The following is an 18,252-nucleotide window of genomic DNA, read 5'->3' on the forward strand; positions in this document are numbered from 1 at the left end:
AGATGTGTGGGGTGAGGGTGCAGCCCCCCTGCCCCACAGCCCCCTCGCTGCCCTCCTGGAGAGGGAAGGCCCTCCTGCAGGAGCCGGAGTCACTCACAGTTTCCAGCGTTGCAGGACCACGTCATTGTTACCCCACGCATCTACGATGCACCCATACCTAGAGGAGGGTGGGGGCATCCCATGAATTGTGCTGGGGATGCGACTTCTCATTATGGGGGCTGTCACCCTCTGACCCCGACTAGGCCAGAGCCCCGGGGGCCGTCAACTATGTTCATGGGGCCACGGGCAGCTCCCAGAGAATTACCTGCACCTTCTGGGGCCTCCTGAAGGCTTGAGCATGAAAGGGCTCCAGCCAGAGCCCATGGCCAAATCCTAGTGGGCCTGAGGCACCCCGGGGTCCCCCGGTCTGGTTGCCCCAGGACACAGAACCCCGATGGACTCTCAAACCTCCTTTCAATGGGGAAACAGGCCAGCTCAGGACCCTGGTGATGGGTGGAGGAGGCACAAGTCTCCTCACAGGGGAGGAGGATGGCTGCTGAGCACAGGCACAGCCCCTCTGGCTGACCCGCCACAGGCCAGGCCCTGGGGCTGCCCTCCAGGACCCCGCTAGGCCCTGGGTTACCCTGCTCCAGGTGGGGGAGCAGCCCGAGGCCGGGAAGCTCACACCATCCCCAGCCTCCCCAGCAGCAGGTGGCCCAGCCCTGGGCTGCGGAGGGGCAGGTGCTCACTCGGTGGACAGCAGGTCCAGCACCTCGTCCATGGTGGCGAATCCACGATAGTCGTCTAAGAACCTGCAAATGGAGATGACGTCCCTGCGATGCAAGGCGAGCAGCAGTTGTCGGACTTTGTGCTCCAGCAACTCCGTCCGGCTGGACTTCATCAGGGCGATCAGATGCCCATTCCCGGCCAAGGCCCCTGCACCCTGAGGTGGGAAGAGGGGACATGCATCCTGCAGGGAGCCGCCGCGAGGCCTGAGAATCTATTTGCAGAAGATAAAATTGACATTCTACATGGAAGAGTATCCTTTGTCATAGTGCATGGATTTCCCTAAGGAAAGTACAAGGTGTGTTTTGGGGGTGGGTGCATGGCCCCAGGAGCATGAGAGGCAGCATGCTGTAGACCCGGTAATTTCCACACAATGCAGCTGAGCAAGGGCTGATTCCCCACATGAGTCCAGGAGGGGCCACGTCCTGAGGTCTTCAGTCACCCCGTCAGGTGGCAGTGAGGTGGAGGACAATGTCCGAGGCCAGGAGCTGGCTCATTCACTCTCAGTGTCTTCTGAGGATGAGGACACCTGTAGGTACTGTGGAGGACACTCCAGGGGCCACAGACACAGGCTCCGTCCAACAGGTGGGAGGCAGGAGGGCCCTGAGCAGGTCCTGGCTTCTCGGGAGGAAGGAATGAGGGAGCTGCGAGGAACCGGGAGCTCCAGCAGCTTCTGTCCAATCTGGTGAAGACCATTCTCAGGGGCTGAGTGGGGGCCCGCGCAGAGGGCAGCTGTGGGGGCTCGGTGCACGGCTGAAGCATCTCCAGGTGAGGTGTGGCAGGTGTGGGCTGGGGGCCCTTGCTCGGATGGAGGGCAGGTGTCTTCCTGGGCTGCAGGGGCCTGGCTGTGCATCCACGGGCACGTCTGCTTCCTGGAGGACACAGATTCCCTGAATTCCCCACAGGGGCTCCCTGGATGCTCCTGTGGGTGTGCTGGCTGGGGCTCCACCGCACTTTCTTTCGGGGGTTCTGGGTCCTGTCTAGGGGCATCGGGGCACATTTCTTGCCTGGAGTATGGAGGGGCATTTGGGAATTGTCTGCCAATTCGTTCCTGACAGCGGGAAGGGTGTTCTCCTCAGGATACTTGGGTGGAGCCTGGGTGTGTCCTAACCCATGGCCCTGGGAGTCAGCCTGGGGACCCTTGAGGGAGACTCTGCAGGGCCTCTTGGCTCTCTGCTGCACAACCGGGCTGTCAGCCCTGACACAGGGTTGGCAAGCCGGCTGTGGGGTGTCAGCGATCGGCATTTCCTGGGCACCAGGAGGTCCACCAGGTGGGCTGAGGCTAACTTTAGGGCTACTCAGAGGAGATGTGGAATGGGACTGGACAGTCTCAACAGGGGTCTCAGTACGTGCCTTCATTGGCAGGTTAGGATCAGGGATTAAAACTTTCAGGTAAAAATGGAGATATCATATAGAGCATCCTACACAAGTTTTTTATTGAACTCCATGGGTACAGAATCAATATCCTAAAACATGGTGGCTTCAGAGATGACACTTTTATTCTCTTAGTGTCCAGGGACGACAAGTGAACATCAAGAATTCAGCAGGGCCCCAGGGCTTGTGAAGCCCAGTCACTGACCAAGGCCTGGCAAAATGTTCCTGTTTCTCTTGGCCTCTGGTCAGTAAAGAAGACAAATAGACTTAGGTTTCCACCTTTCCTAAGACTTATACGATTTCCTAAACTTCATTATTCTTCACTATTCTATCCTGCACAAAGATGCCTCCTTTTCCAATGCAAAGGATCATGGTCACAAGTAGGAATGAATTGTCGTGTCGACTCAAAAATGTTTCAGCAGAGACTACCTATTCTGTGGGCGGAAGAAGCCATAATGACACTTTCAAACCACAAGCTAACAAGGTGCCCTCCTACCTGCATCTACACCTGCCAAGCCCACAATGTGGAAAAAGGCACAAGCCTACAACATATTCCAACTGAATCAAGAGAATATAAAGGATATTGGGGTGGAATTCCCTGAGGAACAGTTAAAATGAGGCAGATAAACACTGGATTGAGGATAGAGACTCTTGTAGGAAAGGGAGTTTCAAAGGAATGTTTCCCAAAATCATTAAACCAGCCAGAGAATTTCTCTTGTGGTGGACCCGGGCCACACCTAGGCAGAAACTGGTATTCATCAAAACCTTCACAATCTTTGTAGATTGGGATCATAGTCCAGAGAGATAGAAGTGTAGAAGCCAAGCAATGGATGCCATATTCCCAAATGATTGGTTACAGCTACAAACATTCTGGCTGGTGAGGAGAACGAGTTCCTATGTGATACCTGCGCTCCTTTGGGAGAGTGATCTTCCCTGTCCTAGAGCACTGACGTCTAACACTCCTTGGCTCACTTGAGGTTACTGAGGAAGAAAAAGGACATTCATAGAGATATCCAGTGAACATAGAAACTGATCAAATTCTGTTCAGAAAGGAGCAGGGGCAGTTAGGGAGGTTGAGAAAGACCTGAAGGTGCTGTCTGATGAGAGAGTCAAGATTAGGACCTGGGCTGGACTGAAAGGTCTCTATGAGAAAGGGACCACACCCAAATCCCTTAATCCAATCAAGCGATTATAGCCAATTGGAAAATCTTGCTCTTTACATTTCAGTTTTTAACTGAAAGTTAGTTGACAAAATGGATATAACATCTTGAATAACCTCAAACCCTGACCCAATTTTTAATAACATTAGGTCTAAATTCAGCAGAAGTGCTGGTAAAATACCAATATTTCAGAAAACATGAGTCCTGAGGTTAATTCCCACGCTAAAATGTACCAATATAATTTCACTTGCAGAAATTCCAATCTCCACCAAATCCACATGGACTCACACCTCCATTCACATAGACACACACACACAGGCACACACACGGAGTCATTGGAATCGCTCTCATGAGGGCATCATTAGCCTGTTGAAGCTGCTGAGTGGCTCAATCCCTGCAGCAGCTAAGAAGATTGGGTGGATGTCTTTCTTTTTTTTTTTTTTTTTTTTGGGTGGATGTCTTTCAAGTGGCTGAAACATCACGTGACCTTGGGGCAGTATAAAAGTCCGGGAGCAACGGAAGTGGCCATTCCTGACCATCCCTCTCTCCCACGGGACACCCAGTCTCCTGCAGTGGAGTCTGTCCAGGACCTTTCTCAGCCTCTCCTGATGGGCGTGAGGACCACAAGTGCACTTCAGGTGAGTTTTCAGGCCACTGGTCCGACCTTCCCTGACAGAGCAATGGGACAGTGAGGAAATGATGGAGGGATTGGCCCTTCCTCCAAGGGTTAAGGACTGTTTCTGGTCTAACATGTTCTGAGGACAGAGACTGAGCCAAGGCATGGCTGTGAATGCCCTGGGCACCGGGAGGTTCCAATGCCAGTGGAATGGGGCCTCAGGTGTCACATTGGTGTGGGGTGGTGGACGAGCAGGGACAGAAGGCCCGTAAATGTCTCAGTGGGCCCTGCAGGCCTAGAGAAGACACAGGATCAGGGCGCCTGGGCAGCTCCATTGTTTCAGGGACTGACTTGGGTCGGGACATGATCTCAGGGTTTGGAGATGGATCCAGGCCCTCACTGGGTTTCTGATAACTGAGTGTCTGCTTCTCCCTCTGTCCTTCCTACAGCTCAGGAGATCACTCTCCATTACACACGCACACACTCTCTCTCGTAAATAACTTACATTTTTTTTCACAAAAGAATTTACTGGTTCCCACAAGCTGAAAATACATATATATATTTGTCAATTTGGTGGGGCTGTATTGGGGACATTGCCAAGAACACATGAAATGGAAGTGTTCATAGTCTCAGGTGGGCAGCTCCCCATGGAGTAGAGGATAATGTGTTTCCAAAGTGACTTTGGACTTAATCATGGCTTTCCCGGTGGGGCATTCAGATATTAGAGAGGGAAGTCCACTTTCCTAAAGCCTGTTCACTTTGAGTCCTCCATGGTGGATCCCTCTGGACCTCAACTGGGAGAGGTTCTGTCCCTGATTTTGCTTCCAAAGGGATTTTGGAGAAACTTGATAGTGTCGTCAAGGGTCCTTCAAAGCAGACTGAACAACATTCCTTCTTGGTGGCATCCATCAGAGCAGGGATGTGGCTTGGCCAGGAGGGCATAGACCGGAAGGAGGAAAGAGAAGTGACAGGGGGAAATGTGTGTTTGGCAAGACTGTCCTGAAACTCGCTAAGACCTCCTTGGGAAGATGATACAGGGAGGACGCCTAGGTCAGGTGAATAGGACTCTCTTGTTTCTTTTCCCTCAGGCTACCGGAAACCCATCCCCGAAGCAGACTGACTTGTCCCTCCAGGACATGGGACACATGGTGGCCCGTCACTCCCAGCTTGGGCCCGACATTCCCTTGAGACCCCAGAAAGGCAAGAGGCCACAGACAGCAGGACTGGCCCTCGGAGTTCCCAGTCCAGAGGAGGAGGATCCCAGGGTGAGTGGGGAGGCTGGCATGGGTTTTGAAGCAGGAGCTCTGCCAGGAGTCTTGAGACAGGCTAGGCTCACAGAAGATCATTGACCAGACCCTGTTGTCATCCTGACATGGGCTGGAATCCCAGCAGTCTACACATTGGGACACTCAGAGGCTCTGAGCATCAGCCTCAGGGCACCATAAGATCAGATCCAGGCTTGTGTTTGTCCCGAATCTTAATGATGTTTCCACCTGTCTTCAACCTGACACCTCCACTCCCTCTATACCTTCCCTCCCTTCCACAGGACGGGGAGTAAGCATCCAGAGGTCTTCATTATACTGACACCTCACTAGCCAGATAGGATGTCCCCTGTCCTCATCCCATGTGCCACTTCATGAGGACGGCCTCCCATTCGTGTGCTTGGCAGGTTCAGTGGCATTTGAGTGGATGCACTGACCCCTGCCCCTTCCTTCCCCAGGTAAAGTGCAGGGACTTTGGGGCCTTTGGACACAAGGCATCAAGCACCAGATGCCCCATAAAACACTGGGGCACGACCCTCATTCCTGTGGCCTTGGGCTCCAGGAGGCTGAAGGAGAATGTGGAGCCGGGGAGTCAGCGGGACCCAAGACACCAGGCTAGGCTGTTGGACCAGGCTGAGAGGGAGAAGACAGAGAGACGAAGGTGAGGAATGGGGCTTGTGACCCGAACGCCAGGGCTGATACGACAGGCCCCGAGTCCGTGTGCATGCACAGTGTGCAGGGCGGCTGCGGGCAGAGCCAGGCTGGGCGAGGCCGGCAGAGGAGCTCCCAGGCTAACAGGGTCCACATTTGGGTGATGGAGCTGTCCCTGCTGATTTGGTGTGGGGTTTGTGGCTGGAGCAGTGTCCCTGCACCAGTGAATGTATGGAGCTTGGCACATGCCAAGGCAGACCCTTTCTGACTCTGCATGTAAGAAACTGCCTGGATGACCTGTTCAGCTCCCTGTAGTTAGGACGAGGGGCAGAGGTGGGTGTAGAGTGGTTGCGGAGGGAAAGGACCAGGTTGGTCCAAGCCCCGAGCAGGTGTCCGGCTGGAAGCCAGGGAAGGGAGTTCCTTCTTCTTTCCCTGCTTTGATTTCTGGTGCAGGCAAGAAGCCGAGCAGAGGAAGGCCCTGCTCCACAGGTTCCCCAGGAGACCCCGGGAGGGGCAGAAGCGCACCTGGAAGGAAGACATGGAATCTTGTGACTATGTGAGGGTGAGTGTGCGCTGCTTCCCGGGCTGTGCTAGGGGAACTTCTTCCCGGGCTGTGCTTGGGGACTCGCTAGGCTCCATGGGCCTCCTGAGGGAGGCGGGGCTCCACTTCCTCTCTGACCAGTGGCAGTTGAGTAGGGTGGATTTGCACCCTTTTTTCCCTTGGTGCCCATGATGTTGCCTTATGCCTCGTATGTGTGGGAACCGTGGCTGGTTGGCATGTGAAGGTCATTGGTGGGCACTCCTGGACCACATACCATCCTCAAGGAACAGTCCTGTGTCCTTCATGACACGTTACCCCCCTGCCCATCCCCACTCAGTAGCTCCCACCATGACTCTCCAGCAGCAGGACTCCTATCACCTCATGAGCAGAGAGGATGGAAGAGCTGGTCCAATGGAGGAAGCATCGCTGTGAGGCAGGACTTTCCGTGTCCCCCCACCATGTTAAAGGGCATCAACAACATCCTGTCATTCTCCGGGAGGATCCAAACATCCTTTGTTCCAGAGCAGCCCTGCAGCTGCATTCCCTACTTCTAGGTCAACAGATTCCATCGCTTTCTTTCCCTGTTCCGGGGCAGGAGGTGGTTACTAAGATCGTGGGCATTTATTGGTTTCTTTCTTTCCTGAATGTTCATTTTGCCTTGGTGCTGAGGCCAAACTCATGGTGTTGTGTCTTTTCTTTTCCCACAGCGTCCACACATGCCGATGCCTGTCTACACCACCAGGAGGCCTTCTACCCCTGAGCCTGCACTGCTGAAGAAGCCACGTACTGAGAACCCAGACATAAGACTCTGGTCCCATTCCACATCTCCTCTGACTAGCCCTAAAGTTAGACTCAGGCCCCTTGGTGGACTTCCTGGTGCCCAGGAAGTGCCAATCGCTGACAACCCTCAGCCTGCTCGCCAACCCTGTGTCAGGGCTGATAGCTTGGTTGTGCAGCAGAGAGCCAAGAGGCCCTGCAGAGACTCCCTCGAGGGTCCCCAGGCTGGCTCCCAGGGCCATGGGCTGGGACACACCCAGGCACCACCCAAGTATCCTGAGGAGAAAACCCGTCCCACTGTCAGCAACATATTGGCAGACAATTGCCAAAAGCCCCTACAGACTCCAGGCAAGAAATGTGCCCAGATGCCCCTAGACAGGTCCCAGAACTCCCGAAAAAAACTGGGATGCAGGCCCTCCCAGCACACCTCCAGGATCATTGTGGAAGCCCCTGTGGGGATTTCCGGGAGTCTGTGTCCTCCAGGAAGCAGACATGCCCGTGGATGCACAGCCGGGCCCCTGCACCCCAGGAAGACACCTTCCCTCCGGCCAAGCAAGGGCCCCCAGCCCACACCTGCCACACCTCACCTGGAGACGCTGCAGACGTGCACTGAGCCCACATGGCTGCCCTATGCACGGGCCCCCACTCAGCCCCTGAGAATGGTCTTCACCAGATTGGACAGAAGCTGCTGGAGCTCCCGGTTCCTCGCAGCTCCCTCATTCCTTCCTCCCGAGAAGCCAGGCCCTGCTCAGGGCCCTCCTGCCCCCCACATGTCGGATGGAGCCTGTGTCTGTGGCCCCTGGAGTGTCCTCCACGGTGACCTACAGGTGTCCTCATCCTCAGAAGACACTGAGAGTGAATGAGCCAGCTCCTGGCCTCGGACACTGTCCTCCACGTCACTGCACCCTCACGGGGAGACTGCGGACCTCAGGACGTGGCCACTCCTGGACTCATGTGGGGAATCAGCACTTGCTCAGCTGCTTTGCATGGAAATTCCCGGGTCAACAGCGTGATGCCTCTCATGCTCCTGGGGCCGTGCACAGACACCGAACCCCAAAGACACACCTTGCACTTTTCTTTAGGGAAATCCGTGTGCTGTGGCAAAGGCTACTCTTCCCTCTGGAATGTCAATTTTCTCTTCTGCAAATAGATTCTCCAAGAAATGAAGGGAATTTTGAATGAGCACTTGTCACTACAATGGAAATAGAAACTCAGACTTTAAGCTGTCATTGGCGTACACATGTCTGCATTTGGGTTTTCAGCTTCGAACAGACCCTGTGGGCTCTGCAAATGGACATTGTGTTTTCTCCTGAGATGAGTTTTCTAGACTGTGGTGGTAGCTTTGTGGACTCTGTCATGGGCAATAGTTCATCTGCGCATTTCAATTATTCTCAGCCATAATTTAGAATTGTGTGTAGTGTTTGATTACCCTTAAAAATGTTAGCACTGATGAATAGTGTTTATGTGTTTTCTTTTGATTTGGTTTCTGGGTTTTTTTAATCTCAGCAATTCTTTTTTTTTACGTCCTTTTTTAAAAAATTTTTTATTGGTGTTCAATTAACCAACATACAGAATAACACCCAGTGCTCATCCCGTCTAGTGCCCCCCTCAGTGCCCGTCACCCATTCACCCCTAACCCCTGCCCTTCTCCCCTTCCACCACCCCTAGTTCCTTTTCCAGAGTTAGGAGTCTTTTTCACCCATCCCTTATATTCCCTTTCACTGTTATTTAATTCCCCAAATGAATGAAAACATACACTGTTTGTCATTCTCCGATTAACTTACTTCACTCAGCATAATACCTTCCAGTTCCATCCACGTTGAAGCAAATGGTGGGTATTTGTCGTTTCTAATGGCTGAGGAATATTCCATTGTGTCTCAGCAATTCTGAAACTCTCTATAGTTAATTTAATTCCTCCAGCCTTAATTAACTGAGAGGAGACAACAGCTTGATAGTTTTGGGGGATATGTAGACTTTGAGGGTCTCCTGCACACCCACTCTCCTTGGTGAAGTACTGCACAGTGAACATTGACCGTGTGCACCCTGTGAGGGAGCCCTGTGTACTGTATGGGCCCTGGGTCACAGGTTGGTCTTTAATGGGATGAGTGGGTGGTTTCCCTCTATACATATTCTGGATCCATCTTTAACGTTGGATCATGATGCCTCCTTTCTGAGACCTGGGCAAGGAGATTTTTTACCCTCCTGATGATTTCCTAAGGAGGCAATGGTTGACAAGTCGTCCAAATAGCACGAGACCAAGGCCATGGTGTCTCTCTCTCTCACTCTCTCTCTCTCTCTCTCTCTCATTGTTCTCTCTCTGTCTCTCTTCCTCAGGGATATCTCTGATATGGGCCCATGGAAACAAAACAATACAACACCATGCCAAATGAAACCAAACCACACCAAGCACTTTCATACTTGTATTTAGAGAATTTCTTTTTTTTTATTTTTTTTTGGAAAAACAACTGACTGCACTTTTCTCAATCCAGAGCATCTGTTTAAGGGTGTTCCCTCTTTCTGTGCAGATGCCTGTAGGTGGAGGGTAGAGGAGCTCCTCTATGAGCACACTAGGGTTTACAAAGTCAGATGGCAGTAGAAAAGCCACAGTGTGCAATCCTTCTCCTGCCCCCAAGCCCTAAGTAACTCCCATTCATGCAATCATTATGTGACTCAGGTCAGAGTCTGGCCCCTTGAGCCTCAAGCCCCTGTCTCATCCCATGAATGCTGCCCTATTGCTATCTCATGGCTTCTTAGGAAAATGCAGCTTCTTGGGCACTCATGGGAAGTGTGCAGTAATAGAAATGTTCCCTACTTTCTGGAAGCCTATGAAGATCCCAGAGGTCGAAGGGTGGGAAGGACTATCATCACGGGGGATGTTGGGATTGGAACTAGCAAAGTAGCCTAAGTATTCTTGGACTTGCAGGAATATAGGGTAGAGGGGTGAGGAGGCAGGCAGGCTTGAGCAAAGGGCCTTAATGCTGGGCTCTCTAGCAGAATTGGGACTTCATGTGCAATTGAGAGGATTCCGTCCATGTGCACAGGGAGACCAGGGAGAAAGGCTAGCGGAAGAAGGTCTGAGCAGTCCTGTGCTCTCCCCTCTAGTCACCTGACATGTCTTTTGCTTCCCTGCCATCCAAAAACCAAACAAAACCAAACCAAAGCAAACGCAACCAAACAGGGCCAAACCTATCTTCCCAAAGCAAAATCCACTCTCATCCAGATATGGAAGAGGTCAGATTTATCTGAACAAACTGGTATAGGTTATGGATATTAGTAATAGATGTATTTAGCACAGTTGGATGAACATTGGGTGAATCCTCCCCTGCTTCAGCCTTGCGGAAAAATGGGGCCACTTGAAGGTGAAAGGATTAGAAGCAGTGAGAGGTAGCTTTGAGTGTGGAAATGATGCTGAGGACCTGGGGTCAGTGTGAGCATGTCTGACCATGTCCTCATGCATCCCTCATCCCATTGCTTTTCTTCTCTTTATATTGCAAGACCATTTGTCCAAACCAGCATGGGTGGAGTGCTGGGAGCAATGTGTTTGGTCATATACAACCAGCACCGATTTGAAAACCCAGGGCACCTACTCAAAGAAATGACAAACTACCGTGAAGTCGATGACCTACAGCCTTGTATGGCGACAGACTTCTTTTCAGGAAACTATGGACACAAAATATATATTGAGAAGTCAACCCATAAACCCGGCGTTTGATAATATTTGGAAATGCAAAGAGGCAATGAAATGCTTATATTTCAGGAGTTAAATGCATCCTGCCTGATTAGATCATGTTGATTGAATCACAGCCCCTTCACAATCCACCCCCACCTTTGACTGAAGAGCAGGTGCCTGGCAAGGACCCATCTCCCGCAGGGAATTGCTCCATATCCCAGCAACTCTAACCTGTCCAGAACACTTTACTGTCATCTGTCTGTGTGACAATCTCCTGACAAAGAGGTGGGCACAGGATTTCAGATCACTTCCACTCCAATTTTGGTCCTTGGGTGACACCTCAGAAAGACATTCTCCACTGAATGAATGTGGGTTTTGAGGTTAACTAATGGGTGCTATGTAACAATTATATTTATTTGGGGCAAGATGGACTAATGCATTGTTGAAAGGTAATTAATGTGTGGTTATGCTGATTCCTATGATTTGGGCGGCCGTTCTCAGGTTGTTTTAAACTTTGGTCACATATACATGCATTTAATGTTTCCATTATTTCCTTTCAGAATGAATTATAACATTCACGAATCACAGTTATTAGAAAAATAATGTGACAGTTTGAATTTTGCAGAGAAAATATCAGGGTTTTTAAAATCTTTATTGATTCATCAGACAGATTGAGATAGAGAGCTAAGCGGATAGATCTGTGCCAGTTGGAGAGTGAGACGTAGCCTCACACTGAGCAGGGATCCAGACTGTGCACGGCAGACCCCAAAACCAAACCACATTGTTGGAAAATTCTTTAAATAGTCTATGAGTTGGGAGGTGGATCGGACACGAGAGAGCAGGTCAGTGTAGCAAAGTGCAAAGGACTCAGTGCTTCCCACACCCTGAAATACTGAGTAACACCGGGCTCCCTGGATCTAATCGACTTGGATGTGGGGACATAGATGCCAAGACATGAACACGTTTCATTGTTTGTTTCTGTTTAAGATTTATTTGTTTATTTGTTTGAGACAGGGAGAGACCAGAGAGAGACCACAGAGTAGCAGAGAGAGGGGGGCCGACAAAGAGAGGGAGAGAGATTCTCAGGGAGACTCCCCAGTGGCCGTGCTGCTGGATTCGGGGCTCCCTCCCACATTCCTGGGACCCACATGTCTGGCGTTATTTTTCATTTCCGGGTAAGAAGCATGAGACAGCAAGGCCCTCAAGCAGACATTATCTAGGACACTCCAAGGGCAAAAGCAGCCACATTGGAAGGAATTGGCAGCATCGGATTCCCTCCTGACGGCGGGGCTCTTCCTTATCCACCACCGTCTCCCGTCTCTGCACCCAGAGTGTCTTCACTCCATGCTCTTCCTCCGTGAGGGATTTCTTAAAATTCCATTCTCTCCCCGAGTTCCCTTCCTTGCTTATGGAGTCTTCAGGTTCCTTGTGTCCTTCAATTCTTTGCTTCTGTGTGATCACTGGCATGTGAGCCCCAACATGCTAGAGCCACCATGTGGAACTGATTTACTGAGATGTCTCCACATGGAAAAATCGCTAATGCAACAAAATGTATTGATTCCATATATATTCCAAATCATGTATCACCAGAGTATCACTAAAAATTTTAAAGACAGCTATGGTTTTCTTTTTAATATTCCCCTGGCTATTCAGGGTCTTTTCTATTTCGACACAAATCTTAAGATGATTTGTTCCAAATCACTAAAGAAAGTCCTCAGTGTTTTGATAGGGACTGCATTAAATGTGTGAATCGCCCTGGGTACCCTTGACATTTTCATAATATTACTTCTTCCAATCCTTGAGCTTGGAATATTTTTCCATCTCTTTGTGTCTCCCTCCATTTCCTTAAAAGTGTTCTGTAGGTTTTAGGGTATAGATCCTTTACCTCTTTGGGTAGGTTAATTCCTAGGTATCTTATGTTGAATAGCAGGGTTGAGAGTGGCCATCCCTGCCTTGTTCCTGATCTTAGGGGAAAGGCTCCCACTGTTTCCCCATTGAGAATGATGTTTGCTGAGGGGTTTCCGTAGATGGCTTTTAAGATGCTGAGGAATGTTCCTCTATCCCTACACTCTGAAGAGAGGATTAGCTCGGTCCACTGCCAGAAGAGTGAATGTAATGGCTTCTTCTAAAAAACGAAAACACTGTTTGGAAACCTTCTCATCTCGCCCTCTGGTAACAGGAGGCTAATGTAGTTTATGTCCCCTTATCGCCACAGGGATGGGGCTCTTTTCCCTTTAAAATGAGCACTTTTAATAATATCACTGTGGAATGGATTGTTCTCATCTCCATGCCTTTACTGTGCTTGATTTCTATGAAGTGGAGAGGCAGAGCTAAGATGTGGTCCATCTGTGGTGTCTTCTATTGGAGCAGCTGGTAATGGGATGATGCACACCTCACGGGAGGAGGCAATCTCCCTAGAAGCTGTTTCCTGTCTCCTGCCTGAGCTCAAACCTGCCATGAGACACATGCCCTAGGATATCTCCTGTGAAAAGTCCTCACTTTGTTTTCTCCTGCTGGAAAACACAAAAGCTCAGGAAGGGAAGTCAGGTAATCCTTCTGCTTACATTCACCCACCATGGCCAGGAACCTACCCTCCTTGTCAAGCTCACAGATCATTGATTGGATGTGGCCTCCCAGATTAAACCTCCATATATTGGCATGGAATCTACCCTTGGGGTTGTCCCCAAAACCCAGTTTCAGCACAGATCCCTACTGTGAAAACAATTCCAGCCTGACATCCTGCCACAGGTTAATGGAGCCAGGACTCAACACATTGTAACCTGAAAACAGGTAGGAGGTCCACCTAGAACTCCATCCAGGATTGGCAATTCCAGTTTCCCAGGAAAGAACTTGTGAATCTGGGGTTGCCTGGATGGCTCAGCGTTTGGCGCTTGCCTTTGGCCCAGGGTGCGATCCTGGAAACCCTGGATCGAGTTCCACCTCAGGGTCCGGGCATGGAGCCTGCTTCTCCCTCCTCCTGTGTCTCTGCCCGCCTCTCTCTCTGTCTATAATAAATAAAAAAAATAAATCTTAAAAAAAAAGAACTCGTGAATCTGTTCTGTGGGAGACTCTGCAGATTCTTTGGTCTGTCCTCATGACTAATAGATCTTGATAAATAGAGACACCCCTTGAATGGATACCTGGACAGGATGAGCATTGACGTCCAGACACCTAACCAAAGAATTCATCTGCTGACTGTCCAGCCTCCACAGTCCGACCTCACAGTGTGTTATCCAACCATCTCCCATCATCCCTCCTAGGGGTCTCCTCTAGCCTTGGACAGAGATGGTGTGCTTCTGGTTCAATCTACTCCCTCCCCCTTAAGTTCTCATACAAGCATCTTCCTGGTCAGAGATCTCATAATTGAAGAGACTCTGAAGAATAATGTCCCTATGTCCCATTGCATTTCTTCTTAAATGGCTGCTGGCGCTTCCCCTGTATTGAGCCAGTGAGTAGGAGTGAGAAATTCCCATGGGGGGAGGATATGAATTTGAGCTGCAGGTGACCTAAAGGTGGCTGTGGAATTCCACTCAGGGGAAGCAGGCAAAGATGCCTCTGTGAGGAGCCAGCCTGGAAATAAAATAACTATTTCAAGATTCTGAAATACTGGGGAGAAAAAGCCTGCACACCAAATCATATGTGGGAATTTTTTATTAAGAATAAAAAACCACACCACTTCCTAATAACATTTTAGAGCAAAAACAAACAAAGCAGATGCAATATTCTGCATAACAATTTCAGAGAAATAATATCAAGTACAGAAAATGTCTTCTAGGAGAAAACATGGTGTAATTTGCAGAACTCTGGATGGGATCTTTTTCTAAATCAGAAATTCAGACATTTATAAAACAATTTCAGATTAACTTGTTAATTTCTGTTTACAACCAATTTACAAATTGCCAGGATGATTTCCCTACATTTGTTAGAAAATAGATTTCACTAACACAAACTTGACATTCCGGGTTGGGAATCACGTTTTGACATTCCTATAGATTTACCTAAAGAAAAACTGTAGCATCTGTGTATTGGGGGGAGTGTATGTGTAGGCGCAGGACACCCAGCACGTTGTGGACTTGACCGTTTCCATCCAGTTCAGCGGAGGATTTGCTGGTTCACCACAACAGTCCAGGTGGGGACATATCCTCATTCCAACAGACACCTCCTCAGGGTCCTCTGCTGTGGAGGACAAGTCCCCGAGTCCATGAGCTGTCTCATTCCCTATGACAGTGTTCAGAGGACGGGGATACCTGCAGGTCCTCTTAGGGAACTCTTGGCAAGACATGCACGCAGTTTCCCTCACTTTTTATGATGCAATAAACTGTATTGGTCAAAAGAAACACAATTCCCAGACATGAAAGAAACTCTGACACTTTATATCTCTAATCTGTCTTTGGTACATGAAAATCTAAAAAAAAGGGTGATTTCTTCTGCACAGATCCTACTGTCCCTTACTTTCCAGTAAGGGTGGCATGTCCAAGTTTGGATACAGAGTGAAAATAACATTATGATGTGATGTTACAACTGTTCATCTACGGTCACACTCAGAGGCGTTTGGTGGTCTTGCAATAATTTCCATTCTACAAAGAACTTGTCAAACTCCTCTGTAAGAAATGAAATGATAACACAGAACAACTATAACATGACCTCAAAAAGCTTTTGCTAGATTCATGAACTTGGCACTGTTTTCCAGAGGTATCAACCCAGGTCCAAATTTGATTTTGAACTGGTCTGAAATCCAGAGTCCACTGCTTCTGGGTCAGGAGGTGCCACAGAGCAGATGGTAGCAAAATAGTCATAAAAAGTTATGTTCAGTGGGAGGCTGGGCATTTCCCTTTGGAATAAGAGTCCTTGTTAGTTTGCTTCTCTTCAGTCTTAATGTGGGAGAGAGTTATGGGAACATAATAAAATCATTGTGTTCAATCAGGCTGGATGCAGTTATTGCCCCAAAAGTAAGCACTTAATTTCCTTCCTACAATTTCCAAGCAATGACCAAGACACATCGCTAGCAAGACCCAACACATACTTATGTGTTCAGACAAAATTCTTTCAATATAAATAGAAGAAAAGCATTGGGAAGTGGGGAGCATGAGGAGAGGGTCAAACATACTCACTTCAACCCCAGGTCCTCAGCATCATATCCACTCTCAACCCTGAATGCTCACTGCCTCTTACCTGCAAGTGGCCCCCACTCTCCCCGAGGCTTAAGGAGAGGCAGGTTCCTGGATAGACCCCATATGAAATCCACACTATCCCAATATAAGATCATGACAAAGACCCAGGTTTAAATATCAGTGTCCTCTAGTTTCAGTTGAAGGCCATATCCCATGAACACAACAGATAGATGGTTCGTCCATACATACAGAACACACACTTCACACAACACAAAATAATTCCAGTATGGGACTGTGTTCGGGTTTGGAGTGAGTGACGCTGTGTGTGTGGGTGTGTGCGCCCATGTGCACCAAAGTTAGGAGACACATCCCTGGACTGCTTCCCCAGACCTCTGTCCCTTCTTGCTCGTCCTCTTGGTAGGTCGGGCTCTCCCTGGCACACGCGGGACTTTGGCCACGTCCCCGGCCACCTGAGGTGGGAGCATCCCAGCTGCAGTGGTGAGCAGGTCGACGGTCTGTTGAGGATGATTCTTCGGCATCTCAGGTCTGTATTTGGAGTGGTGAAGGATGACTGCGTTCGCAGGAAGAGCAATTTCTCTTCCCTTGACATTGAGTTCAGGCTTAGGGCGGTTGCATTCTTGGAGGCATCTCCACTGGTCTAATGTCATTTGTTGTCTGGAGGTCTCTTCCCCACGCTCCTCCAACTCAGGATGGTTCACGGAGGGATCGGTTGCCGGCTCTCCTGAGGCCTCACCCACCACCGTGAGGTCTGCCTCGGGAGATGCGAGTCCTCCCTCCTCGACTGACTCCCTCCCAAGGTCTCTCTCCAGATCAGTCCTCTGCATATAAAAGAGGACATAGGCAGGTTGGCGCAGCGCGCAAGTCACATCACAGGCGCTGACCTTAGCATCATCCATTTTATACCACTGGCCATTTCCTGCCTTTACGAAACAGAAGTAATGTCCGCTGTGGCAACTCCTCCCAGCGTGCACCAGCACGGCATAGAGCACATAAACCAAGGGTCCTGCCCTCTGCTCAGACAGGTAGTGTTGCATGTCAAGGCGCTCAGGATATTGCACCTCCTTAGTCATTTTGTTGCCTGTCAAGCCTGAGAATTGTCTCAAGACCAGGATGAGGACCTTCGGGGAAGTGTGCAAAGTCAACACCTTGGACGCAGGCACCTTCTCCAGACACTTACTACAATGGTAGGCATTTTCACCTTCCAGCAGTTCGGGCTTCATCAACTGCTCCAAAGCTTGGCTGATGCTGTGAGCAGCCCCTATGTCCAGGCTGATGTCCAGGTAAGGTTCCAGAGTGCTCGAAATGCCTTGGCAGTGGAGACACTGGATTTGAGACCTCCAGTACCCCCCAAAGAGTTGCTGGATGAGGGTGCTGTCCTGAGGACACTCAGGGTCTGAGAGCTTGTCCTCAGGCAAGCATGATTGCTGCATTGCATCCAGAATGAACATGAGATACTCATGGGCATCTTCCTGCTTGTGTCTTTGGAAGGCAGCGAGCAGGAGTGGCAGGGGCCGGAGCACACGTCCAGGATGGCAGAGAACCCGCGTCAGGTGAGCCTGCAGGGTACACAGCATGCAGGATGTCTGCCTCCTACAGGTGGTCCCGTGCTGCTGGAACAGCATGTAGCTGGCGAGGGGCTCTGTGTAGGTCAGACACTGTAGGGTCGCATTCACATAGCAAGTGTTGCCCATGTTCTGAAGCCCGGCTCCCACGTGGGAAAGGCTCTTCCAACTCAGAGGTGTCTTGGTGGGAGGCAGCCCTGCTGATGCGGGAGCCAACGGGTCAGTTGGGGAGGAGAGTGTCTTTGATGCAGGGGATGTCGTCTCGGGCACAGAGGGTCCTCCGTGGACTTCAGCACCGCCTCTCCTTGACCAGCATGACTGGGGTTTGGGAGAGGCGCTGAACTGAGGCTCCTCTGAGGGGTGGAGGTGGGCAGCCTCCATGTCTGCAGAAACAGTGTCCACAAGATACATTCAACCAGGAGCTTCGGGTCTCAAAGTGATGCTCCTCTCACTGTGCCAGTTTCCAAATGGCAGATAATGACCCTCAACTCCACCTTTTATGGCTTTTGGGCCCTGGGATAAGGCACAAAGTCCTCTAATCCACTCTAATTGCTAGATTGGATTATGGGATTTTGGTGTGGTCTCTCTCTGAGGGAGACCATTCAGGTCAGCCCAGCTCCTATTCTTGCCTCCCACAACAGGCAACTTTCAGATTATTCTCAACCTCCTTAACTGTCCCTGCACCTTTCTCAACAGAATTTGTTCAGAGTTTCTATGTTCAGAGGAAACCTTTTTGAATGTC

At 50.1% G+C, this 18,252-nt stretch overlaps 1 protein-coding gene across 1 annotated transcript in view; it reads right to left on the reverse strand.

Annotated features, from left to right (window-relative positions):
- The window catches only part of LOC144284130 (ubiquitin carboxyl-terminal hydrolase 17-like protein 6), a 40,300-nt gene extending 22,409 nt beyond the window's left edge, over positions 1-17,891 (reverse strand). The window contains exons 1-2 of the mRNA XM_077848476.1: positions 16,368-17,891; positions 752-922 (exon numbers count right to left, since the gene is read on the reverse strand). Coding sequence (XP_077704602.1) covers positions 752-922; positions 16,368-17,891 — 1,695 coding nt within the window. The remainder of the gene's footprint in view (positions 1-751; positions 923-16,367) is intronic.
- Positions 17,892-18,252: the final 361 nt, after the last annotated feature.

This window comes from Canis aureus, chromosome 15 (genome assembly GCF_053574225.1).
Source record: "Canis aureus isolate CA01 chromosome 15, VMU_Caureus_v.1.0, whole genome shotgun sequence".
NCBI classification, from domain to species: domain Eukaryota; kingdom Metazoa; phylum Chordata; class Mammalia; order Carnivora; family Canidae; genus Canis; species Canis aureus.